The sequence below is a fragment of the Telopea speciosissima genome, chromosome 10 (genome assembly GCF_018873765.1).
Source record: "Telopea speciosissima isolate NSW1024214 ecotype Mountain lineage chromosome 10, Tspe_v1, whole genome shotgun sequence".
Classification (NCBI taxonomy): Eukaryota; Viridiplantae; Streptophyta; class Magnoliopsida; order Proteales; family Proteaceae; genus Telopea; species Telopea speciosissima.
The window spans coordinates 58,033,122-58,060,582 of NC_057925.1; the positions used below are offsets into that span (position 1 = coordinate 58,033,122).

Genomic DNA, 27,461 nt, shown 5'->3' on the forward strand with positions numbered 1-27,461 from the left:
CACCGTTTCATCCGGTCACCACTCACAACACTTGTTGCAGCTTCTCAAAGCATTGAGATGTTTACCTAACCGGTGATCTTCCCCTACCTTTCACCGACCCGACCAGTTTCCATCCAGTTTGAATTCTCGAACTTAGCCCTCATGTGTAGTGAATTTGGGTTGTATTTCGATGTGAATTTGGCACTCAGTGAGAGAAAGAGAGGCCCAAGAGTTTAACTTTTCCAAATTCATCTTGCATTTGGGGACATTTCATTTCATTTCATTTTAATTTGGAGACGTTGAAGTCCCTAGTGTCTTCTTCTCGCTTCTCCCCCTCGATCTTCATTGGATCGGCGAGTTTTTCAACAAAGGCTTTTGGGTAGAACTTATCGAGGCATGGCGATCGAACCTTTGCTTCTCTTCGGTTCTTCGTCGCGATTTTCTTGTTCTCATCTCCTGGTTATCGGGGCATTCTCGGCTTTCGACCTCTGTTTCTCTCTATTCTTTTCAGATTGGTGAAGGCTTGTCTACGGATCTGTGGAGCTTTAATGGAGCTGTTGATCGTTTTTTAACTGCTTATCGTCTTCAAACTCTGGTAATCGGTGAGTAGTTGTTTCATCAATCTATAATGTTCGATGATCGGTTCTTTCCTGTGACTGTCACTGGAGGATTTACTTTCTCTTTTTTTTTCTCCCCTTTTGCTTACTTCTTGGAGGTTGGGTTACTCTGTTTTCCCGTTGTTTTCCCTCTTTCACACTATATTGATCGGTAGGTGGGATATGAATGTATCGTTGTTTGTGATAGTTGTACGCTTTGAAATCCACGAATCAACAAAATCTGTGTTCTTTAACGTTTTCGTAAGTTATGATGAAATGCCTTTTGATATTTCGATGTTATCTTCCAATTTTGTTGATTATCTCTCCAAAAGCGCATACCTTTCTTGTTCATATCTACCGTTACTCTTTTTCTTGATTGGTTAAGTTCTGATATTACTTTTTAATTTACTTTCGATTTTGATCAGTGTAGATGATCTGGGTGAAGGAATGGATACTTTGCTGTAGATTATCTATATCCGACTGTTTCACAGGATTTAGTCTTTTATTTTTCCTATTTCGTTTCTTCTTATCCACCTACGCTCGTGAAAGCTTTAATATTAGGGTTCAGTGTTTCTGAAACTACTGAATATCTTGTCGAGATAAATTCTCTATACTTTTTTTCTAAACGAATTATTACCGTTTTGAATCGTCGAATCTTTATGTTGCCTACATTTTAGCGGCGATCGTTTCCATTTCATTTTATGCTTCTCTTTAGATTTTTCTTGTTTTATTCTCAGAATTGTAATTATCGATTCTCTTGTTTTATGAGAAAAATATTTTCATTCTTTTTCTCTGAATCGTCTTGGAATAGTTTACGCTTTTTACCCTTTCCCTTGATCATCTGCACCGGTGGTATCTCGTTCCGATTGGTGTTTTTTTTTTATTTTTCCTCCTGTTTTTTATTCATTGGTTTAGGTGAGTATATATATGGTTCCTTGAGGGAGGTTGAGTTATTTTCGTTCCACTCAGGTGGATTTCCAGTTCGTCGAAGAATGTGCGGTGGTCCGGAACACTTAAAATCTACGTCGTCTCCATCTCCATCTCCATCTCCATCTCCATCTCCATCGTCTTCTGAAGAAACCAAATCCACAACTAAAGATATGAATCACTTGACTATTGAAACTGATGATTCTTTCGCCAGCGTACTCGAGCTTGCCGCTAACAATGACCTTGGAGGTTTCACACGCTCAATCGAGCGCGACGCCTCTGCCATTGATGAGATTGGTCTCTGGTATGGCCGCCAGAAGGGCTCAAAACAGATGGTCCTTGAGGATAGAACCCCTTTAATGGTTGCTGCCACCTATGGTAGCGTTGATGTCCTGAAGCTCATCCTCTCTTTATCTGAGGCTGATGTAAATCGGTCTTGCGGCCCAGATAGGACTACTGCCCTCCACTGTGCTGCTTCTGGTGGATCAGTAAATGGTGTTGATATTGTGAAGTTACTGTTAATGGCGGGTGCTGATCCCTACTGTGTTGATGCTAATGGTCGCCGGCCAGCTGATGTTATTGTTGTATCTCCAAAGATACCCAACTTGAAGGGTGAACTGGAAGAGCTCCTCTCGAGCAACATTTCTGATGATTCTGTTGCCGTGCGCAACCTTCGAGTGTCCACAGATGCTACTAATTCGAATTCTCCTCCACTCTCGTCGTCCCCAGAGAATGGATCGCCATCTTCTGCATCGGATTCGACATCTTCTCCTATGACTTTGAAGTTCAGTGATCTCCCTGTATCTTTGGTATCCGAGAAGAAAGAGTATCCGATTGATCCATCTCTCCCGGATATCAAGAACAGCATTTATGCAACTGATGAGTTCCGCATGTTCTCGTTCAAGGTCCGACCTTGTTCCCGAGCCTACTCCCACGACTGGACCGAGTGCCCCTTTGTTCACCCAGGTGAGAACGCTCGCAGAAGAGACCCAAGGAAGTACCACTACAGCTGTGTTCCATGCCCTGATTTTCGCAAGGGTGCATGCAGACGAGGAGATTTGTGTGAATATGCTCATGGCGTGTTTGAATGCTGGCTCCATCCTGCGCAGTACAGGACTCGCCTCTGCAAGGACGGAACAAGTTGCATGCGAAGGGTCTGCTTCTTTGCCCACACATCTGAAGAGCTCCGTCCCTTGTATGTATCCACTGGCTCTGCTGTCCCATCTCCTCGCTCAAGTGCTTCTGCTGCTACAGCCATGGATATGGCTGCAGCCATGAGTCTTCTGCCTGGTTCTCCTTCATCTGTCTCTGTCATGTCACCCTCTCCATTTACACCACCCATGTCACCATCCGCTAATGGAATTTCTCACTCTTTGGCGTGGCCACAGCCGAATGTTCCCACCTTGCATCTTCCTGGAAGCAATCTTCAATCCAGTCGTTTGAGATCATCTTTTAATGCAAGAGACATTCTTTCTGAGGACTTCAATATGTTGGCTGATTTTGATGCCCAGCAGCAGCAGCAGCTCCTCAATGACCTGTCTTGCTACTCGCAAACCCGTCTTGGTTCGATCTCTGTGAACAGATCGGGGCGACCAAAGGCCCTAACCCCATCGAACCTTGAAGAGCTTTTTACTGCAGAAGTTTCTTCCTCTCCTAGGTACTCTGATCAGGCTTCTTCTGGTGTCTTCTCTCCCTCGCACAAGTCGGCCGTTCTCAATCAGTTCCAGCAACAGCAAAGCATGTTGGCACCCATCAACACAAATATGTTCTCTCCCAAGAATGTCGATCATCCTCTCCTGCAAGCTTCCTTCGGTGTTCCTTCTCCCGGAAGGATGTCACCCCGGAGCATGGAGCCACACTCTCCGATGAGCTCCCGGATTTCTGCCTTTGCTCAGCGTGAGAAGCAGCAACAGCAGCTTCGCAGCCTCAGCTCACGTGATCTTGGATCCAGTCCTGGCGGAATTGTTGGGTCCCCTGTAAATTCTTTGTTGAAATGGGGATCCCCAAATGGAAAATTAGATTGGGCCGTTCATGGAGACGAACTGGGTCGCTTCCAGAGGTCATCTTCCTTCGAGCTTGGGAACAATGGTGAGGAACCTGACTTCTCATGGGTTCAGTCTCTGGTGAAGGAATCACCGCCGGAAATCAAAGACAAGTTAGCTGTTCCGACCTCTGTAGGTGCCCCGTCCGGTGAGGGTTCAAATTCGAATTCTCATTTGGATGCCATTGATCATTCAGTTTTGGGAGCTTGGCTGGAGCAGATGCAGCTTGATCAGCTCGTGGCTCAGTAAAATTTTTCAAAAAAGAAAAATTCTTTTACTGAGCGAAGAGGTAGTTAATCAACCAAGAAAAACAATTAGTAAATATCTCTATCATATATTACTATTTTTTGGGTTCGGTGGAAAGGGTAAAAAAGAAGGGTTCAAAAGTTTTTTTCTGAAAGAGATTTTATTTGTCACCATTTATTACTAGTGGAAGAAGAAAAACAACCTCTCTGGGATAAATTCGAAGGCCCGGTCTTTGGATAGGTGAGCTTCTCTCCCTAAAATCTCAAATTTTTAGGTCTCCATTTTTGCCTTTCTTTTCTCGGCTACATGTTTCATTGAAAATGAAACTCGAATAGCTGTGTGTTATTTTTACAATGTAATTTTACTTTAATCCTTATCTTTTTGTTCCTTAATTTATTATTCTCTCTTAGTAGATTCCATCAGTAACAGGGTTGAACAGAAGAAAGTGGGGGGTAATGTGGTAATTGATGACGGGTTCCATTGTTATGTTATGTGGGTGGGAGGTGGGCAACTAGATCGGCTAGTACAGTACAGTTGTTGAACATGGGGTTCTCTGATGTTGTAAACATGGAACTAAAAGTTTATTATTGGTATTATTGTTATTATTTCGTTACCTTTATTATTTTTCCATAACTGGTTATCTCGTACTGTGTAATACAGATGTTGGGTGTTGGATTTTAACTTTTAAGAAAGTATGGGAATCTGTACGAGTTGTGGTGGATTTTCTCTTTTCATAGTGGGAAGAAGATGGGGGGCAAGGGGGGCAATATGAATGGTATATATTTTTTGGTTTGAGTGGGAGATGAATCTTATCTATCAAACTTTATGGGGGATCGGAGTAGTGCATTTTTTGGAGAACGGATCATTTGCACGTATCAACAGGGGAACGGACATGTGAAAGCAAATTACATTTTAATTTTGTTTCTGTAAAATCCTTTCTTTCTCTTATAAATGGCAATTATAGAACAAGTGGTTGGCTTTTACACGTATGATCACCTGATGGTATACGTGCAGCGGCAGAATTGAGCCATACCGAGTTTTACAACTCTGATTGAGCTGGTAGGTATGTAGGTCAGATGGGTTTGATGCCGCTGGTGGTCCAAAATCCAATCTGTTGGTCTAAGAAGGTGTGGGGTTCTGTTGGGGGGTTGGTGATACAAAATACAGTCTGTTGGTCTGTAGCAGCATTGATTGTTTCTGGGTGGTTTTGGTGTTGCTGGATCTCCTTGAATCTAGTATTGAGGTGTCTTGCTTACAGGTAACCCGTCTTACTCGTACGTGATCGAGTCATTATTGTGCTTCCATCGTCCCCTCTAAACTGTGTCCAAAGATGGTGATGTTTTTTTGTTCGAAATCTATGGATTTTGAGTAGCAGATTATGTTTCTTGGTGGGTTGTAGTTGATTACTCTCCAAACCCGCACATTCCAAAAGAGTCACTTCATTACCACGATCTATGTTTCTAGTGGGGGACAGGCATGCTAATTGTGTTAAGGTCATTTTCGCCTCGTATGATCCCTAACATGTAAATTTCATGATCAAGTAGGGTCCTTTGGCTTATTCCCCCTGGGTTCTTGCTTTGTGAAGAATCAAGATACTAGTTTTCTGGTCTGTTTATTTAATAAGAATTAGGATCGATGGGAATGAGTTTTAGGGAGGGTATAATATGAATTGTAAAGGTGTCAATGAGTCATGAATGGGCACTATAGTAAACCCACAAAGGCCACAACCTTCATTACCTCTATTCTCCTTTTTTTTTCTTTTTAGTTTACATGGAAATGCTTTGTTGCCATATTCTATTTGGCTTTTTTCCAGATTTGTTTGCCAGCTTTGAAGAGGTAGTTGCTTTGAGCTATCAATCCCAAAAATCCAAAGGAGGTGTAATGGCCGGTGAGTGGGCAGAGGACAGGGACTTGTCGCTGCCAAAGATGTCATGGTATAAAGGCTTCCGTAATGGCAGTTTTGAAAGTTTGATTTGAAGTTAGTGGTAAATGGGTAGGTCATCAAACTAGCTGTGCTGATGTTTATATAAGTGCGTGGTTGACATGGAATTTGATTTTGATGTATTTTTGTTTAGGAGAGGGTTTTCTGAGCAAGCAGCATGGGCAAACACATTAATAAGGTACAATAAAACGATATCGTATATAAAGGGGTAGCAAAATCATTTCATATGAAAAAGAGAAAGAAATACATAGGAGCTAATACTCTCCCAATGGCTCAGGGAACCTTCTTTCGTTTGTTTTAGATAAATTTTTTTTCCAGGGAGGGAGCTTTAAGAATTTAGATATGGTTTTGTAAGATCAGTTTCTTTTATATATATACAAATAAAAGCAAAAGCATTGTCTTTGTTTATGATATAATAAATATTTTATATTTTCAGGGAGAAAATATATAATTTAACATCTCTTAATGCAATTTCATATATTACATTTTATGATGTTTCAATGAATAATTATTATTCATTTTAGATTGAAATTTTTTTGTTACACTTAATTTTATCAAGTTAAAGTATATTTATAATGGGGAAATGTCCTTAAAAATATGTTATAATATAATAACAGGTGGGGTCATGTGGCAAATAATGTATTAAACTATTGTTTTATAGAAATTTTATCTGTAGATTATAAATAGACTTGGTCATCCAGCGTGAAATGTCTACACTACATTAGTAAATGTTTAGATTTAAGTATTAAATTATCCGAAATAGGCTTAGAACCAAATGACAAAAGAAAATCTCCAATAGTTTGCAATTTCAATGGGAGGGGCTCATGATTCTTATATGGCTTGAAATGGATGGCATCTTGTGACAAGCCAATCAGAAGTCGTGCATGCTATTCTTACATCTTTCGTTTGTTTTCACTACTTAAAACGATTTAGTTTTTCTTCGTCGTAGGTGAAGAAAAAATCTCTTCATCCACAACGATTTGACACTATAATGGAATTCTTAAAACAGTGAATGTCATCATTAACTTCCACCTCGTTGAAAGTATCTTTTCCCAATCCAATCAGATGGTTTGATGCTATGGATGAAGAGATTTTCTTTTCACCTACAGGTGAAGAGAAACTTTGTCCCTCTTTAAATGTTTTTCTTATTCAGGGCTTGCCTGCTTTTGATCCATGTTGAGATGTGCTCCAATTCCTATAAGTATGCAGTGTGGCAGTTTGGGGTGGAGATGTCGACACCTGGTAGCTCGGACATCTAACAGTCCAAGCTCATTTTTGACTATATAGGCATGGACCATAGTATGAAATTGGAGAGGAGAGTATGGGTTGGAGACCAATTAAGATGTAAAATTATTGTAACAGAGAAAGCAATAGTTTAATGTGATCCTTTATATCATCTCTGTATCACGAAATCAAAATTGCATATGCCGATTATTACAATAGGTACAGTGGATGCTTTGCCATGCGCCCATGCACCATTCCTTGGTATCCAAACTCCTTTATGATCATGTTCTTTTGAAGTAAACAAATTTCTTAAAATCTTATTAGGAACTTCAAGAACTGTTAAATAATCCTTCCTTCATTCTTGTGATGGGTTTTGATGTGGCTTCTGTTCAAAAAGCCTGTTGCAGAACTGGGAAAGTGTACAATTTTGTTATGATAAAGATGTGGGGAGCTGGAGTTCTGGTTTGGCCTGATCTAGAAAGACATATGAGCTGGGACCATTTGATGCAGAGTGGTTATAGTTGAATAGGGTAGTAATTAGATGATAGTTAGTTTGTTCCTTGTGTTTATTGTGAGTCAAGTTTGATCAAACATTTTGCTTTTGCTAGTTTATTTTTGGTTCAGATTGTTTCCAAATCAATGATTGGGTATTGTGTAATACTTTATCACTTAGAACTGGGCTGTGGCACAGTTCTGAATTATATGAAAATTTTTCTAAGAAAAATCTCTCCTTTTTAGCACTATGAAATTGTAGCATATATGTGAATGATTTAGTAAATTCTTAATTAGTACTAGATCCTAGTTAAATCTAATCTTGTTAAGGAAGTTCTCAGTAACCCAAACCCTGAAAATGATTCAAGGATCCCAAGCTGGCCCTTGGGAGAAACAAACAAGGAACCTCAATTGCAATGGAATAGTGTCAAGGGCCATCCCATTTATCATATGAGGCCACATTACTGGAAGCAATCTACTCTGGATGTTTATAAAGAAAAAGAGTCAACATTGAACTAAAACAGTCTGAAAGGCTCAGCACTGAAGCAATAACAAATGAGCACCACATGAGAGATTCACAGACCTATCCCTCAGGGCAGAAAAAAAAACAGAAGAGGGAAAACTCTACATCTATCTGTATATCTGTGTATAAAAAACTAGGGAACAAGAGGCATTATTCATATATAGAGTGTACAACTAGCTCCTTAAGAATCTCCAAGGTCCAGTTCCAGTTCCCATTCTGCAATATTAAAAAAGTTGAAATTAATAAAAGGTAAAGATAAATTTGAGTGAAAATGAATCATATACTACTGAGAATGGAAAATGGTATTACCGCCAATAGCCGGCTAATGCACGTAGACTCATATAGATTGTCAAAGCAATCCAAATTCCAACAAAACCATTGCTAGAAGACAGAAAGAATAAGGACACAATGCTCACTGCAGCTACAAGGACCTGAAGAAGGAAGAGTGGAACATTTTATCAGAACAGAATTAAAATGAGTTATATAGTCCTAATTTTTCTACTCTAATTTGTATAGGATACAGTGCTTCCATAACTAAACTGAATGTTGAACTGTTTGGGGCCAGCTAATGACACTGCAACAGTCCAACCATCTGATTCAATTGTTCAAAGCATTTCAACACGGTTTATGAACTACGGATGTTTCTGTTCTCCAACTGAACCACCTGACAATGGCCATTGGTGAATCTGATGGTCTGACTGACCTCCTACTCCTACCTGGTTTTCTTGGAATACTGATGGTATGTACAGTTGCACTTCTCTAACATACTTACCATGGCGTATCCGGTAAAAGCAAAATCAGATGCTCCAAAGTTGACACCATCATAAACAAATGCTAAGGAATTGAGAGGCTGAGAAGCTGCGACAAACTGATGGACAAAAGAAGATAAAATCCAGAATTATTTGTATTTCTGTAAATTAAATGGAAAGAACATAATCTTCTGTGTTATGCTCATAGGCAGAAGGACATACCGGAAGGCCTATATGTATGAGGTGAATAACTTTAATGTCCCTTGTAAATATTCCAGCTCCAAAAAACAAGCCAATTCCAATAAACATTGAAAGCCCCAACCCCAATACCAAACTCATCTGCAAAATTGTTCGATCCACAACTTTCAGAATAAATCATGACATTTAAGAGACAAAAAGAGCAGACTTTGATTCTTCTGTTGACAAATGATGCACCTGCAATACTCGGGCTGCAGTGGCTTTTGCTTTTTCGTAATCCTTTTCAGCAAATGCACTTGCAAGTATTGCCTGAAAGAGCATGAGAACATTCAGTCTACAGAATGGGATATGAAACTAAGAACAGGAAGACTAAATAAATTGGTAATTGAAAGCATGAGTTTTTGGATAAAGGAGCTCAGTATGGAAACTCTCCAAGCCTAAGAAATACTGATTGATAACGATGAGTGATTGTTTTTGTTAATGAGAAAGATCTGAAGTAATTTGAGGCCAGACATTTTGCAAACACAGGAACAGAGCATATTGAACAAAGTTTGTGATCCAAAATGGATGCACTCTTAAGTTTCAAATTTTATTTTTTACACGACATCAAAGAATGGATCATTTTAAACTTAGTGGATCCAGCTCATCAGTGTCTATGATAATTCAAGTTGTTACTGTGGTGCTTTTGTTTAATTGAGTCCGCTTAACAAACTTTGGTATGCTATACAGACACCACTTCCTTAAAAAATTGGATTCTGACCAAGGCGAGTTGTGGGTTTCTCACCTGTCCAGCAACAGCCAATCCATCAGCAAGAAGAGATGTTGTCAACCAGACCTGTAGGCAGATCTGAAATGCAGCCATTGGAGTTGGACCCTCCCGTGCAGCCATTGATGCTGCCAGCGTAACACAGAATGTTACTGCAATGACCCTCATAAGGAGCAGAAAACCTGGTTCCAAGTACAAAAACAGAGTAAGCAAGGGTCTACAAAAAGACAGCATCAGAAAAACTGAATTCTTCATCTGGAAGTAGATTTAGTAATTGGAATCAGAAACAGGAAGAAGAAATAGGATCACTAAAACTAAGAACTTGATAGAGTGGTCTAGCTGTTTGGCATTCTGAACATTGCCAGGTTAAAACCAACATTTTTAAGAAACCTACTAAATTGTACAGAGAATATGAATAAAGAGGAACTGATAGGCACTTTAGTAGTACAGGAAAAAAAAATGGTCCTTACCATTTTTAAGAAACCTACTAAATTGTAGGTCTTTAATACTTGGAGGTAACAGTTCAATATGTTTCATTAATCTCCACAAAAGTATTACAGCAATGAGGTACCTAAAGATTAAAAAATTATGTGAGAAACACCAGAGAAGATGTCTGAGCGTATTAATTCATGAATTTAACCGGTAAGAAAGAAATATTTGATCCATTGAAACAGAAAATGGTGTTTAACATAAATCTATTAAAATAATACTAATGATATGATCTATCCATCCAAATAATAATAATAATAATAATAATATGATCAACTTTGAATTGCAACCAGATATGACTTACTGAGAAATGACATGGGCAAGTGCTGCACCACTGACACCCAAACGGACAACGAACATCAGTATGGGGTCTAAAATTATATTTGTTAGATCCCCTGCCACTGAATCAAATAAGATTAAAAATATGCATTAGATGTACTGTATACTGATCCTGAGTAATATAGGTGAAAGGTTGGTGCAAGTATACATACACATGCATACTGAAAACAAAGACATCCGCTTACCAGTAGCAAATAAAGGAGTTTTCGTGTCCTTAAATCCTCGAAAGATCCCTTGCATGGCCAAAGAAAGAAGAACAGCAGGAGAACCAAGTGACCTCAATGTCAAGTACCTTAGAGCTGGGGTCATCATAGGGGAACCCTATTTATAAATGAAAATTACAATCAGTTAATGATGGTTCATGGCCATGGAAAGTACAAAAAATTAGAACACAGTTATATTAAAAATTCACAGATCATGCTAGCAATATCTATCCTCCCTCCACCAGGAAAATATATGAAGAACCAAAATGCCTTGTATGCAAGATCAAGTGAGCCTCAATATTCCTAGTGAGAATACTTACAGATTTCACACCCATGAAACTCAAGACTGGTTTTGATGCAAAAATTAGGAATATGGTTTGGAGAAGGCCAAGTATCCCGCCGATAACCAATGCTGATGATGCTGATGGAATATGCCTCTTTACATGTTTAGATTTCGATTTTTTTGACTTTCCAACAGTGTTTGAAGATGGCTGGCAAGCTGTTTTTTCAGTATCTGTAATAGAGACATAACTCAAAGGAGTTATTTATTTTCTGAAGAGATTGAATTATGTAGACTGCTTTTTACCAATTAGGGGACCTTAATGCAAGCTATTTGCCTATTCCATGACTATTTATCCCACTATTGAAAGAAGTTAAAAATAAAAGTGGACACATACCACATTCTGGAATAAATTCCTTCATATCTTTGCATGTGGACAACCCTTTTTCTAAATTGTCAGTTTCATGTTCATCACCATGCACTCTTGCAACAGTTTCTTCCTCCGCAACAAAAGAAGTTGTGATGCTAACAAGTGGAAATATTGTTACCCTTGAAACTTGATTGAACACTGCAATAGAGACTCCCACAGCAGCAAGCTCCACAGCACCTATACATTACAGATAAAGAGAGAAACTTCATTAGCAATGAAGGAAACCACTAATGGAAAGTCCCATAACAGCAAGAAAAATTGGACAATAATCAACAAATTATCACATTAATGAAAAATCATATAGAAGCATAATAGTTTCAAATAATCATGGCTACAGATCAATCAAACATTAGATTTAAGAGGAGCAAATCAGCTACCATAAAGACTAATTATGATGGAACACTGAAATTAGAGTGACAAGCTCATTTGAGTAAACATAGAGAATGAAGAGGACATACCTATTCGTCCAATGAATGCCGTGTCGATCAGAGAAGCAATGGGGTCAGCTGTTAGAGCCAGTGCTGCAGGAAATGCAATCCTTAATATCTCCATGCCCAGTTCATCCTTCTTGAAGACACGGCTGGCCATGAAATTACAGAATCCCACATTAGCACTGTTGAACCTTATTGTTCTTTGTATTCTTTTTTTTTTTCCAGTTAAACAGAAAGCAATGGAAACAGAATTCAAGACAGCAAAACATTTTGTGTGATATCAAGGTGGGAGACATACTAAATATAGAACTACACAACCCTGTGTTAACTTTGGTAAAAGCATTTGTTGTTTCATTCATTTTAAGTTACAAAAAAGCAATTCCAAGAGTCCATTTTTAACATGAAACCAACAATGGGGGGAAAACCCAGGAAAGCCAAGCATTTTATGCTGTGGAATGGTGATCACCTTGCATCCTTGAAGATGACAAAAAGGGGTATCTTTCTCTTCTTTCCTGAAAGAGTGGTCTCCTCTGTGCTGACTGGAACCTCCTCGGAGCTAACTGGGACCTCCTCTGCTTTGGAAACAGGTGGAACCTCCTCTATGACTGCTGGAACTAGAACTTCTGCCATTAATGGACACTCTAAATTATCAAACTTAAAAGCTCCTCAGATCTACTCCTCAACGTGGAACGGATGACTCTAACGTGAAATGCTTCAAACAAGTCAAGGGCTACAACCTGCATGCAATAGTTCATTCACAAACGATCAAAACAAAGACAAAACAAGAACTTTATCATCAGACATTAGAGTCTAGAGATGAAAGTAAAGCAGAACACCAGTGAAGTACCCATGAACATGAACAGGTGATGTAATTAGAATAAAATATGGTCAAGAAACCAGTGGGCGAGAGGAGCATGCAATAACCCTGATAGTGTTTGAACTATTTAAAGCAAAAGCTGCCTAAGCCACCCTCAGTTTCAATTCCATTGCCAATGATTTGTTTAGTGCTTTTGAGTCTAGAGATGCGAGCCAATTTGTGGAAATAATTAAGGAGAAGGGTTGAATGTTGACAGTTTAAGAAATCAATAGAGAGGGAACAGCATTCAAATAAATATTTTGAAGCAAGATCCAATGGCAGACCTTGCTGAATCTAGAGATGAGAGCCAAGAAAAACACAAGAACTACTAGTAGTACTACTACTAGTACTCATGAACATGAAACAGAGGAAATAAGGAGAGAATGAATATGGTCAAGAAACCAATGGGAGTATTGGTGACCATGGGAGCAACATGCAATGTAACCCATTTAAAGCAATATTACTTTTGAACTAACTTTACGCCAAGGTTGCATTTGCTTTGCATAAACCTCCCTCAGTTCCATAACTATTGCCCCAATACTGTCCTTTAAGTCGGTCAATGGTCCATACACTCTTTCTCTCTTTTCTTCCCTTTTTTTTTTTTTCTAAAATTTTTTATGGGTTTCATAGATTTCTTGAGGACAGCCATTAACAAGTGTGAGAAAGCTACAACCACATTCTCTCTCTACACTGTACGTGTCTGAATGAGTAAGAGTGAGAAAGAGAGAGATGGTGAGGGTGATGGTTGTCCTACCCCGGAAAGGACCTGAACAAGGAGGGGGAAGAAGAGGACAATGAGGAGGTAGGCAAGAGGGAAATGTGAAGTTGATGCCACGTGGGACCCACAAAACCTTTATTCCCATTGACGAGTGATGCGTACGGTGAGAATTCAAGATTTATTTATCAACCGGTGACGCCCCCCCAAGTAATAAGTACGGGGAACACGTACTAAGTCTATAATTAATTTGTTTCACGTCAGTGGGTCAATTACTAGAAACTAGTACTAGTATCACCTATTGAAGGATGGAAATTTCGTCCTTCCACTACAGTGAAGCTAACACGTAAAAAACCGAAATGCAATTTAAATTGAAAAATTATAAAGTTTTCTACGTGGGAGCACTGAAATGTAAAAGAAGAAAAATCGTCATTAAATTCCAAGGTGTGTTTGGTTGGTAAGAAAAAGAAAATAAAGACCCATAAATTTAATGAAGGTGATTTGATGTTATGATTAAACTGTTAAAACAATGAGTTTCATCATTAACTCTAATCCTTTATTATCTTAAGGTCTGATACTCTTATATACTCTCCTTGGGTTTAATCAAAGGGTCAAACTCCATGATTAAAGAGATTCTTCCTTCATTATTGATGAAGAAAAAAAATTTTAATCCTAAAGATATTGCAAATTTTTTTAGGAAAAAGTTTTCCTTAACCCACGAGCCTACCATCATGCACATGCCCCTTGTATGTTGGCCTAAAATGCCTTTTACCGTTCCCATACTCTCATCGAACTGCAACAATGACCGCTAATGATGGGATTCCTCCTTCACTATGGTTTAAAATCAAAATACATTAGTTTTGATTTGGTCTCAAAGTCTAGAAACTTATCTTGGTTTAATTTGATTTTTTATTTAAATACTAAAATCGTCTATTCAAATCGAACCAAATAAAAAAACAAATAAATTATATATTTAATGTTTTAATAAATGTGGATGATAAATTCTATTTAAGGTTTTTTTTTTTAATGAATATGTAAAGAAATTGGTCCATAGACCTAAAAATAAATCCAGACTGAAAACAAATCGTGTTAAAATCAAATATGAAACCAAATAGAGAACCGAATAATAACCAAACCAAGTCAATTATTGTTTGAAAAATACACTTTTATTTGGTTTTGATTTCCCCAAATTGTATTTTGAATCGCATTCTAGCCAAACTGATTGACACCTTGCTTAGTTGGCACTTAACATATCAAATGAGATTTGATCTCCATTTGAACCAAGGTTTGAAAAACCAGTCGGCTTAAGTCAAAATTGTTCAAGGCCAATCCGATTCCAATTAATTCGTATTCGGATTAAACCGATTCTTAAACAATTCTAAATTTCTAATCCAATCATGATCAGAATCTAACCAAAACCGAAAGCGATCCGGATCCCAATTCTTATTTTACAAAATCCAACTCGTTTGTTCGATTCTCCACAAACAGATATGAGATTTAGGCTCAGATCTAAGTGTTTTTAGAAAGATTTTAATACAAAAAAAAAAAAGGCACTCTTGTCAGAAAACACATTACGTAACAGAACAAATGGGAACATGCCCACTTCTGCAATCTAGAATCTCTGGAGTCTGGACCACATAGTTTCTCCTTTTTGGGATTTTTAATTCTCTGAACTGAAAGAACAAATTTGCAATACCTTATAAGGTGATGAGTATTAATAATAAAATGCTTCTTCGTTCAAGAGATTGGTTTCTGTCTATAGGGAATTCCGGATTCTCTGCCGCGTGTGAAAGCACTGTTGCGCTAACTACGGCTTTCCCCGATTGCCCAGAAAAAATATATATATATTGTCAGAGAAATTAGAGTAGAACCAGTGGATTAAGTCGACAAAACAATACCTTTAATCCCTTTAAAATTTAACTGAGTTCGTCTGACTGACACCTATATAGGTAAGTGTAAAATTGTATTCAGTGCACAAGGTTCTCGTGTTTAGTAGTGTCAAATGTGCACAGCTTTATCCCTGTTTCCAAAGAAGCGAGAGTCAAATGTCAAATGTACGCAATCTTATCCCTGTTTCCAAAGAGACTATTTTCGAGACTTAAACACATGACTAAGTGTTCAACAAGTGAACACTTGACCAATGCACCATAAATATATATCTATCATTTGATGGTTCTCTTTTTTTTTTTTTTTTTTTGGTACACATTTAATGGTTCTTTGTTAGATTTTCAAAAGTATATAAATTAAAGGTTAAAAAATGATTTGATATTTTAAAGAGTATCATCCTTTGTGGCTGATTCCTCTTCACACTTGGGTCGTAGGGAATCCTGTCCCTTTTTTTTTTTTCTTTCTAATGGACTAAATTTCTCTCCACCACCTGGTGAATAGATTCCCACCATCTTAGGGTTGGCAAACTCTTTCTAAGTTTTAGTATTTTCCTCAAAATACCCTTAGATACTTTTTTGTGCATCTAAATCCGCCTAGTTCCCATTCACCCGTCTGAAGGGAAACTCACTCCATATAGATAAACCTCAAAGAGAGTTGAATACATGACCGACTTCTTAATTGTGGAGTGTTGGCCTAATTAACATCTCACCAAGAAAAAAAAATAAAAATACCCAATGCACAAGATTCTTGCCACTGCAGGGTCTGGGGAGGGTCTGCGTGGCGTGAAGGATTGCTCCGCACTAGTGGGGCCCCTTCTCCAATATATACATATATTCCAAATTAAGGTACCTAACCATTTACCTTTTTGAGGACCTCAGCTCACTGGATCATACATGATATAGAACAAGAATTTAGATTGACCCATGTACCTCACATGTATGAATGAATTGTTGGAGTGTGTTAAGGGTCAAGAAATTTCGATGCAGAGTAGGTAGATATCTAGAAGGATTTGTGGAATCCACCACTTAATCCATCAAATAATCCTCACCAAATGGACAGTAATAACATCTAATTAAGATTATAAACATTTAGATCTTAATTTTCACAGCCTCTTTTGCTTTTCCATGCCCCATTAGAGCTTAATTCACATGTAAACTATTGGTACATTATAATTAAGGCTTAAAAAGTCGGAATTAACAGGTATTAGACACTCCATAACTCAAAATTATTTGATTAGGTGCCCTTTGTCCCCAACCAAAGACCAATGACTGCCAAAAGGATTAAAGTTATAATTAGATAATATTGGGTATCTTCATATAACAGTTGGGCTCGATCTCAAACTAAAAATACAAGTTTTGAGGTTGGAATCTAACATGGTATAAGAGTCTCGTGTGTCTTTCCACGTATATAGTTATTCCGTTAACACATGAAGGGTGTGTTGGGAATATATAATTTGTATATCAATTATAGTCTGTATCTTAGATGTCTTCGTATACCAGTTGATCCCTCTACCTAACAATTCAAACTACATAAGTCAGATTATTGATAAGTAGATTTCAACAAACACATGGAAGTCTTATTTAAGTCTACCATTTGCCGTCCCTTGGAGACCTCTTGGCATGGTTTGAGATATCAGATCGGATCGGTCGATTTTGGCAGAATCAGATCAATATTGACTGAGACCGATTTTGATACCAATCCGATCCAACTGTATGTATAGGGGTAAAAATTAAAAAAAAAAAATATATAATTTTTTTTTTAATAAAAAAATAGAGACAAAAGTGTCATATTTGCCCTTGGAGTATGGGCAATCCTGATCTGTATCGACTGATCTAATCCCAATTCGATCCAGCTGAACCATGCCCCTTGGAGACGGCAGGAGCTATCACTGATCACAGAGACAAAAACAGTTAAAGGTTGGACCCTTAATTATTTAATAAATTTTGTTTTCAGAACCTTCAATTTGATGTTTCTGTTTGTCGGTGGTAGTTTGATAAAAGGAAAAGGAGAGAGAGAGAGAGAGAGAGAGAGAATAATGGTGTCGTAAAGAATCTTTCAATTAAGGGAATACTATATACAAATGTAACTTGGGAGTTATAGAGTAAGGAAAGAGTAGTGATGATTACAGAACAGATTCTTCTGTGTCACTTGAAGAAGAGGAATTTTGAATTTCTATATATTCCTTCTTTTTGACTATGGCATCATATATATAGATGGAACCTGCCTAGATGAGAGCTGGAAACTATATTACAATAGATAGAACCTGTCCAGGAAATTTCAAGGCCAGATGAGATAAGAGAATCCCTTATAAGGAAAGAAAAAGAGAACGACCAAGATCCAAAATAGAAGAAGAAACCTAATTAATTAAGAAAAAAAGAAAATGAAGATTTTGTTATACGGACTACTACGGACTATGGAGATCCCGAGATAACGGAAAGTCCGCTGTTGTTCGTTGAAGGTGGAAAGTTTGAAAAGTGTGAGACCTTCTCGGAGACACATTCTTATTGGATAATTTTATTTGGAGACTGTAATTTACTTCACCTATTACATTAGTCACCATTGGAGACAGATAACGAGGGTTTCACCATGGGTGGGTGACACACGCCACATTCATCCATCCCTCTTCCTAACTGAATCCTGATTTTTCAACATTTTAACAGTAATAATGCCTGCTTTAAGGGTGCAAATTGGTTCTGTTCTGGTTGTTTTGATTTAGTTCAAGATATAATATGAACAAATTGAAAGCTTAAAACTCATGTTTTAGCCTTTTTAGGGTTTAGTATGGTTAAGGTTTGAGTCGAGTTCGATTTATATGAGTTAAAATTTCATTCAATTTGTTTCAGTTCAAACCATCGGTTCTTGGATCTGGCTCTCCTCCAGCCGTGGTGGGAATTGGAGAATCCAGTACTCGAAAACCACCCCAAAAAAAAACAAAGGGAGGGGAGGGGAGGGGAGGGGGGGGGGGTTGGTCATTTCACAGGTGGGAATTAACCACCTATGAAATGACCAGCCCACCCTTGTTCTTGCTATTGTTTAGCGGGGCTGGACCCTCTAGCTCCCGCCACGGCCGGAGGAAATCCATTTCCTTGATTTTTAAGCTAAAATGAAACTGCTCTAATTATTTTGTTCAATTTGAAGGTTTTAAATGGCTGGTTTTGGTTCCAGATCTAACGTACCCTCCACCGCTTAGTTAGGTTTTCTATACCCTCATTTGATAATTTTGTCTTTATTTTTTATTTTTGTAGAAAATAATTTAAGAACAAAATTTTCCTCCACCCAAAGAAGATAGTTCACCTACCGTCTTAAGCTTCACAAACCCCTATAAGGTTTTAGTATTTTTTCAAAACACTCTCGCGGTGAATGAAATCCCATTCACTAGGTTAAGGAAAACTCGACTCTTTAATTTAATTATTCTTTATAAGGCGGTGTAAGTACCTCAGCGGCGGCTCAGAGAACCCTTACCCATAATATAAACCTGTCTAAGGTAGCAGTTGCCCAGATAGAGATATAATTAGAAAGTCCAGTATGGTTGAATTTGTCCCTCTTTCTACTCTATAGCTTTGCTCTCCTCCAATCCTCTTTCAATATTTGAAAGACCTTTAGGCTTCATTGCTTCAGGGCTTTAATTCAATTCAAAGTTCAAACTTTTTAATTAAGGTCTTAAAGCAAAGTAGTGAAGCACAGCTCGAAATTGGCACGTAGAGGAGACAGTGGGTTGTTGGTTGAATGGAAGACGACCCAAAGCACCCCACCCCACCCACTCGTAGATTGACATATGATGACCAAAACTTCCAACACAAAACAAAGACAATAGATGCTAGCTAGCTAGAGAGTCCTTAGCTACCTTTAGCTATATACCTTTCCTTTTCCTTAATTTTCTCTTATCTATATATAATTCTCTACTGTTAACTTTTAAGTAAACAACTAACAAAGGAGTTAAGATATTAATTGTGCTGTCACTTTCTCACCACATCAGCTCCTCTAGATTTCAATCCTTTATAATACGTAATCCATTACTCCCATTTCATCTTTTGCCCCGTAAATATCTCATTAACTATAATCATAAAGAGAGACCATGTCTAGTTAAGAATGATATGATCGATAATTCAAGTTAAAAGTTTTTGTTGTTGATGTATACATTGACGTTGCCTTTCCCTAATAATTTGAATTTTTTAAGTGAAATAGGTGGCCAACGTACTATTTGAGTTTGGTAATTTAAAGTTGCACTGAAGATATAGATTGCAGGGAGGGGAGGAATTGAGTTAATTAGGAGCTTTTCTTATTCACTTCATGCTTATCTTGAATGGATGCAATTGATAATTGCTAAGCTAATCAATAAATACTAAAAGTAGATTCTTTCATATAGAGAGAGTACTGAGTACTGACTGAGGAAAAGTAGCCGCAAAGCGCGGCTAGCACTAAGGCTTCAGATTATTAGCTCTGGGAATGGATCTGCTTTTCCAATGCAAAAAGCCAAAAAATGCTGTTGTTGGGTTGGCTGAGGGTTTGATTTGATATATAAAGCTCACAAACTGAATCATAATTGTGGGGCAATTCAAGAGAAAGCTATTGTCTTTCTTATCCAATTACATGATCAACCTAGAGGGCTCCATGTACTCAATGAATTTGTAATTTATTAATTCATGTGAAATGAATACCCATGTTTAGGTGTGGGTAAAAATGTAATCCTTGTCTTATCATCGAAAAGTCCAAGGGGATGGTAGTGGTGGAGTAGGAGCTGCTGGTGGTGGAGGTAGTGGGTAAGGGAAAAGAAATGGGTATAGGGTTGGAAGAAAAGGGAATATTGTGGGGGTAGATGCAAAGGAAGGGGAGGATGTGGTGAAGGGGGGAAGTGATGATGGAGGTTATGAATGGGAATGGGGTACCAGTGGTGGCGGAGGAGGTGGTATGGGGAGGTTGGAACTGCCTAGTAAGGGATAGGTTGAAGGGTTTGATTTAACGCGTTTTATTAGCTCTGAAATTTTTTGAGGTAGAAATCCTAGGATAGAGTGAAGCCGTTTGAAAAAGGTTAACTATCTACCACCAGAGTGAGAATCGTTGAGGACAATGGATGCAAAAGTGTGGTGGTCTGTTATGTGCTTAATGGGACTCGATCTAATGTTCATACACTAGATTGGGTCAGTCTAGTATGTGATAGATTAAAGGACTTGATTTAACGCATTCCATCAACTCTGAAACTTTGGACATATCGATCGAGTAGCTAACAATATATACTCACATTAAACAACGTGGAGAAAGTTTTCCTTCACCACATGTGAAAATATAACCATACTCTTTTTCCTATTTATGAATAATAAAAAAATGCCCCTTTATTTTTGTGCGACACCCAATAAAATTTAAGTTATAACAAAATAAGACACCAATAAAGGTGTCAATTAGCCAAACCCATAACTAAAAGTTATTAAAACATGTAAACCTATAAAAAGATTGTGGTTTTTGTCAGGAGCTTGCCGAACAAAGTGATTTAAGTTTTTCAATCTGCTGGACCAAGAGAGATCCATATAAATTAAATTCCCTTATGATTTTCTCGCAAGGAATCTAAAGTTCTTAGTAGACATGGCATAAACAAATCAACTTCAAAACATCTCTTCTCTAGTCTCACCAAGAGATTCTAATATGAGGAGGGGATAGCCACGCCATCGGTGTAACCTGTACTTCCCAAGTACAACCAAAGGGGGAGGGATGGGAACATGTTTCGTATAATAGGATCGACTCAGGTAACATGCAGAGCATTTTCCCTTGTAATTCTACAAACATTTTGTTATGTGTTTAATGAGGTTGGATCTAATGTATGAGCCTTAGATTGGGCTAGCCTAGTATAAGATAAGTTAAAGGATTTGATTTAATACGTTTCATTAATTCTGAAAGTTTTGGCGTATCAGTTAAATACCTAATATTTGGTATCAGAGTCAGACATCACGTCACGGATTCGAATCATAGAAATGACTATCTAAAAGAAGACTACCTAGAGTAGAGTGAAAACCATTAAGAAAGAACTTGATTTAATGTGTTCAATCAGTTCCAGAGCGTATCTGCAGCAGGGAACAGGGTATGAATCTAAATTAAAGAAAGATGAAACCTTTCTTTCTAGCCATAATTATTTTTAGAACACCCCCCAAAAGAAATTAGCTCTCTATGTACATAATAAGTGAGTTACCATGTGAGGATCACACTGCAAGGTTGTTTATTTGTTCGATTTTGATTAAATGGTTGTTTTTTGATGAAATTATTGTAAATCAAAATCAAATATCTTTCAGTTCCAATTGAAATCGAATGTTATTTGATTTTGATTATATAGTTTGATTTCGAACTGGTTCGAAGTTGATTCCATAAGTTCTATAATAGGGTTAATAGCATTGAGGAAGATGAATTTACAAAATTATTGGGATGCCTTAAAAGCGTAAACTATAATTATTAACATGTTCAACATCATTTAAACACATCGGAAAATCTAAACCGTTGAAATCAAAGAGATTTATGGTTATTATGGTTTTGGATTGATCTAACCGAGGTTTATTCGAATTCTATTTGATTTATTAGTCGTTTATTTGATTGATGGTTTATTAATCTATTTTGAACTAGGGCTGTAAATGGATAACCGAAAATCCGAATTCGATCCGCATCCGTAATCGATTAGAGATATCCGAAAAAAAATCCGAATAATCCTATAAAAATCCGAATCCAAATACTTAATTATAAAAAATTAAGTAAATAATGATCTTGATGGTTTTTGAAGATTCAACAGGTTCTAGAATATGAGAAAAATTGAATCATGATCTAAAACTGTGGATTGAGAGTGAATTGTATCCACTAGGGGGAGGAAGGTTGGGGTTACACAAGGCAGAGGTGTACATGGATGGTCGAAAATCCGAATTCGATAAGCATCCGCATCCGAATCCGTTTAGAGGTGTCTGTATTCGACAAGGAAATATCCGAATCCAATTAATCCGATTACATTCGATCCGTATCCGAGCCGAATCCGATCCGTTTACGGGCCTATTTTGAACCAATGGTTTTCAATTCACAATTAAATCGAACTAAAAATTCACCCAAAACAAAAAAAAAAATGAAAAAGGGGAAGGGGGAGGGAAAATTTTCATACACAGTTGTGTAAGGTGTATATATGAGAGGGTGCGATTTTCAAGGCATTAATTAATGGGTGGAAGTTTATGATTTTTTTAACTCTTTGTGAGAGGGGACACAATCCGACATGCTTACACGACCATGTATGAAAACTTCCCCCAAAATAAAATTTGAACTAAAGATTAATAGTAAAAATCAAAACACAACCAATTAGTTTTGATTTGATTTGACTTAAACGATCGGTTTTGATTCTAATTTTCGAGTTCCCTTCATGATTGGCATCTAGCACCGACAAAACCAGTAATCAGAGAATAGACGATTCAGAAGAGAACCTAAACATATAAATGTTTAATTATGAGTGATATTCCATAGCTATCAGCTGAGTCTTTATTGTCTTTATCAAAATATCAATTTTGTGGCTCTCTTGATATCGCTCTTTCCTGCATTTGGTTGGTGTCCTTATTTCATTTAATCTCTATCTTAACCCATAAATGTCGGATCTCCCCCGCCGCAAAAATAGCAACTCGATCATGACAAAGACAATTCAAATAATTGGGCTGATATCATATTTACCAACTTGTGCTTCTGGCTTAATTAATTTCGGTTTATGTACTTGGGTTGATGGCCAATCCAAGAGTGACGCATTCTATTGATCGATTTCAAGGTTTTAAAACTCGGAATTGATCAGAGAGGATTCTGATCTGAATCAGATCGGAATTGGCCTAAATCTAAGTTATTTTATTGTGAACGATTTGGTTTAGAAATCGAGAATATCGGCCCATGAATCAATTCGATTCAAGATGGTTGATAAAGAAAATGCCTAAAAATCGGCCGATTCGATTCGGCTTACAATTCAAATGGGATTAATCTGGTCGTTGGCTTTGTTGGTGTCGTTGACCATCATGCTGCATGTTGGTGGGATTAGGATCGTCTCCAGGGAGCAGGGAATGCCCAAGCCACTATCAGTCGTTGGGTTGTGCTGCACACATCCCTAGGTGTGCATCGAAATGTGTGCAACACAGTTCAACCGCTGGATGCTCCTTGACAGCACTCTGGGCACACACCTCCCTATCCATCCCCCTCAACTGTTCCTTATTGGTACGTGCTTGTTCGTGTTGCCTTCAATGGGTAGTGCAGCGAAGAGGAGTTCCCTGCTACCGATCCTTCTCGCGCCCCTTATCGTAGGCAGAATAAGGGTCACAATATTCTTCTTGTGATGATGGGGGCATCCAAAGGCCGCAAGCCCTCACACTCGCTAGTCCTCCCGTTCTGGTCCTTAGGCTATCAATTCCATTGATGTTTACTTGATTTCTCGTTGATCATCGTCTTTCGTTGATCAAGGAGTGACTAATATATATATATATATATATATATATATATTTTTTTTTTTCATTTCAAAGTAAGCCCTAATGCCTAGTTGTTATGACTTATGAGATCTCTCCTTTGTGTGTTGGCCAATGGAAGTGCACGTGTATGCATCGGGTAAGATTTTCACCTTTCCATGGGGTTAGGACAGTACTTTCCATGGTGATAGGACAGAATCCTGGAGCAGGGTGGAGTTGCCTGGGTAGAAAGGGCTACCTGATCCGGAGTGGGCCACCGACGTGCCATTGAAGGGTGGGGTAATGTTATGTACGTCCCACATCGGTCCCGTAAGGGCTTGGATGTGGCATATATAACATTATACTTGAGTTTACACCAATTATGACTTGCTTAGTACTAATCCAACCCCAAAATCAAACAACTCGTCAAGTTATCAACATCAAAACCCAAATATATATAAAAATGTTAGTGTTTATTTAAGTTCTGCAAAATGGGTTCCTCCAAACGTGGTTTCTATAGCTTGGGATTACTACGTGGTCACTGATCTCTTCTAATGCACGTCAATATAAACTTTCAAGTAACATAAATCAAAACTTGTTTCAATAACTACTGTTATCTGCAACATTTTTTCTAGACATCTCATGACTTATATAACAGAGAAAGAGAGAGAAAGACAGAGACAAAAGAGAGCAATTAAAAGACAGAGATCAACATTGAAGTGGTAGATGTAGTAAATGCAGAGAGAAGAAGACGAAACGCAAAGGATTAACTGAAACGTACATACCTTAATGTTTCCATTGGGAGTGTGAGTTAAAGAGTGTTGTGATTTGTGAGGCTCCTCCTCCTACAAACATTCTCTTCTTCCTCCAAATCCCAAAAACCTAATTTTACCAAATACACACACACACACACACACACACACACACACATATATATATATATATATATATATATATATATGTGTGTGTGTGCCTTCAATGGAAGTGATGCTTCATTTCTGTTTTCCACTCTCTGCACACTCTATCAATGGAAGGATTCGTGTAAAGGCAAGCGTGCGGCCGGTGTGCAGCCTCACACAGGCAGGGTGTGGATCCCACTTGAACAGGGTGTTTGGGCAGTGGGTAGGGTGATCATTTCGCCTTCACTTGTGTGAGACCGCACACCGACCGCACGGGCAGATAGCAACAGAGGATCCAAATTGTGGAAATAAAACCCTAACATATGGTCCACGTAGGATTACCATAACTTGTTAGCTAGTGGCTTATATTCTTTTAATTTCTTACCTTTATGCAGCCGAGCCCACCTTTTCATTTCACTTTTCTTCCAATCAGAAACAAAATTTTGTCATCCTTGCCAAAGTTCTTATCATGTTGGAAACAACTTTAACCATCTCTCTCTCTCTTTCTCCTTGTTGATGATAATTTAACTTATCACCACGATAAAAAAAATAAAAAAAAAGGGTGGTACTATGGTATAGCAGAAGGGAACACAATTTGGATTAAACAAAAAAATCCCAATTAATCATTTTCTGGTTCATGGTTAATGAAATGTCTAGGGAAGCTATAAAAGAAGGTCTACTTTGTCATCTGTGTGTGCACATAAATGTAGAGTTGGAGCTACTATATATCTCGGGCTATGGTCATGTTATGTGCATGGTAGGGAGAAGAACAAATTGTAAAAGAGAGAGAATAGGGAAAAAGATAAAATACGATATCGCTTAATAGATCAAGTTTGAGGTCTCAGCTTACGAAGAAAAAACTTATCTTAACTCAAAGAGTTTAATTGGATGCAAAAGTCTATCTCCATTATCGCTTATTATTTATTTAAAGATTATAATAAGGAGTTATAACAACTCCCACTTCTTAATAATTGAACAGATACCTCTCCCACTATCGTCTAACTCCATCAATTAATTAGCATCCTACTAACTCCCTATAACTAATCCGTACGAATAAAATAATTAATTCAAATTAACTAAAACGTAATAGGTCATTTGGTGAAGCCATTTCCTTGCTCCACACACTATCTCAATCCAAAATAGGCAACAATAATGGAAAAGTTGTTTCTAGGTACTTAAAAAGACCCAACAAAAATTCTTAGAGATGATAGAGTGGGATACCATGCATATTGCAATAATGATAAAGTTAAGCTTCAATGTAGCATTATAACTTTGTGCAGTTTTGCAAATTATTGGAACTTTAATGAAGATCCAATTTTTTGTAACAACAAAGCTTCACTCTGATTTCTCCTCATTTCTATCATCATTTTCTTAAGAAAAAGGTGGTAGCTATAGAATTGATTCAGTTTTTATTTTTGAAATTAACTAGTAAGAATAGCCTTCACATTCCTTCTTCCCTATGATTTTTATCAATGTTTCCAGAATGAAAACTACATGATCAAGAGTACTCTTAATTGGCGACCAACATATTAGTAATATCATATGTATGAGGCAATCATGGTTCTGCGATCCTGTGTAATTGGTTTTTTGGCTCATTGTAACTTCTATGCATTAGGGGCAGAGAGCCGCCCCTTAAGTATATATAAAAGTACCAAAGACTTGAATAAACCAATGTGGAACTAGTACTACTCTCAACACTCATTAATAGGTTGGCAAGTTCTTTTATTTTATTTATGGTAAAAGTTTTTGTGCACGACCATGCTCATGGGCATTGGATGGAACAAAGGTCGAAATGACCAAACCCATCTTTGTCCGTTTTAAAAAAAAAAACAGCCGTGCACGAAAACTGTCCCCTTTATTTATTTATTTATTTGAGATCCAAGTGCTTCTTACAATGATTAATTAAGTGTTTGTAATACAAGATCCGTTTACCCTCAAAAGTTGTGTCACTGTTGAGGTGGGGTAGAGATGACATCAGCAATCTTGGCCCCAATATTTCCCTTGTGATAGGTAAGGTAGATGGGGCTCAAAAAGCATTATGCAGGAAAAGAATAGCATGCAAATTCTCTTCTCAACACTCAAATTTGAAACTCTGATTCAACTGTAATATTCCACCATATAATTGCACCTTTCCTCTAATGATGTATACTTATTCTCAATGGCGCAAAATCTTTTCAGGGATTTGTGGTGGTCTTAACTTTTTCACTTTATTTTTATTTTGTGAACTGGCAGAATTTGTTAATGCTAAAACTTTTAGCATATGCGAGTGCATGGGCCTGGGCCTACCTATCTGTAAAACTTGAGCCCTACGTACTGTAGGAAGCTCACATAAGCATCACAAATTAATGCACGTATTACATAAATAAAGGGACGCCGTTTTTTGTGTAGGACGCAGGGGCCACGTTGCATGCGCCAGCCAATGAATGTGTGTGTGTACTGGGACATTGGGCAACGTAATTTTTTGGCATTCATAGGAGGCAGGGCAATTATTCCGGCATCCACTGTGCGTGGGTGTGGGCCCTGCATCCCATGTAGAAAACTTTTCTCCACAAATTAATTAGGGACTACATTGGCATGCATCCTTGTCGTTTTCAACCATCAATTTATGTGAATACAACCTCATGTAGTCCCTAGATTTTTAATAGCCTTATTTTTCGATTTGGTAAACTCAGTTGGGGCAAAAACTATATAAATAAGCCGTGGACATTTACGTTTATCTTTCCACAAAATTTGAGCCCCATTTGGTTCTACCTCGTATTATATCGTATCCTATCATATCCGACCTCTTTTTTTAGACAAATTTTCTTATTGACACCCCCATA

At 37.8% G+C, this 27,461-nt stretch overlaps 2 protein-coding genes across 2 annotated transcripts; one reads left to right on the forward strand and one right to left on the reverse strand.

Annotated features, from left to right (window-relative positions):
- Positions 1–313: 313 nt before the first annotated feature.
- LOC122642076 (zinc finger CCCH domain-containing protein 30-like) lies at positions 314–3,795 on the forward strand. The gene is made up of 2 exons (XM_043835491.1): positions 314–581; positions 1,545–3,795. The coding sequence occupies exon 2, from the start codon at positions 1,568–1,570 to the stop codon at positions 3,791–3,793; it is 2,226 nt and encodes a 741-aa protein (XP_043691426.1). The 5' UTR covers positions 314–581; positions 1,545–1,567; the 3' UTR covers positions 3,794–3,795.
- A 4,149-nt stretch (positions 3,796–7,944) lies between these two features.
- LOC122641531 (protein DETOXIFICATION 42-like) lies at positions 7,945–24,543 on the reverse strand. The gene is made up of 14 exons (XM_043834795.1): positions 24,526–24,543; positions 12,323–12,593; positions 11,884–12,005; positions 11,393–11,602; positions 11,036–11,229; positions 10,698–10,833; positions 10,478–10,574; positions 10,155–10,255; positions 9,703–9,866; positions 9,156–9,227; positions 8,943–9,059; positions 8,744–8,839; positions 8,281–8,402; positions 7,945–8,187 (listed from the first exon to the last, which is right to left on the reverse strand). The coding sequence occupies exons 2-14, from the start codon at positions 12,484–12,486 to the stop codon at positions 8,145–8,147; spliced, it is 1,638 nt and encodes a 545-aa protein (XP_043690730.1). The 5' UTR covers positions 12,487–12,593; positions 24,526–24,543; the 3' UTR covers positions 7,945–8,144.
- Positions 24,544–27,461: the final 2,918 nt, after the last annotated feature.

Bases quoted from the DNA above. Each gene is read 5' to 3' on its own strand.
- LOC122642076 (XM_043835491.1), top strand. From the start codon at position 1,568: ATGTGCGGTGGTCCGGAACACTTAAAATCTACGTCGTCTCCATCTCCA.
- LOC122641531 (XM_043834795.1), bottom strand. From the start codon at position 12,486: ATGGCAGAAGTTCTAGTTCCAGCAGTCATAGAGGAGGTTCCACCTGTT. The intron at 11,230-11,392 runs GTATGTGTCCAC...TCTCTATTACAG, and splicing joins GGAATTTATTCCAGAATGTG to ATACTGAAAAAACAGCTTGC. The intron at 10,834-11,035 runs GTAAGTATTCTC...ATTTATAAATAG, and splicing joins GTTTCATGGGTGTGAAATCT to GGTTCCCCTATGATGACCCC.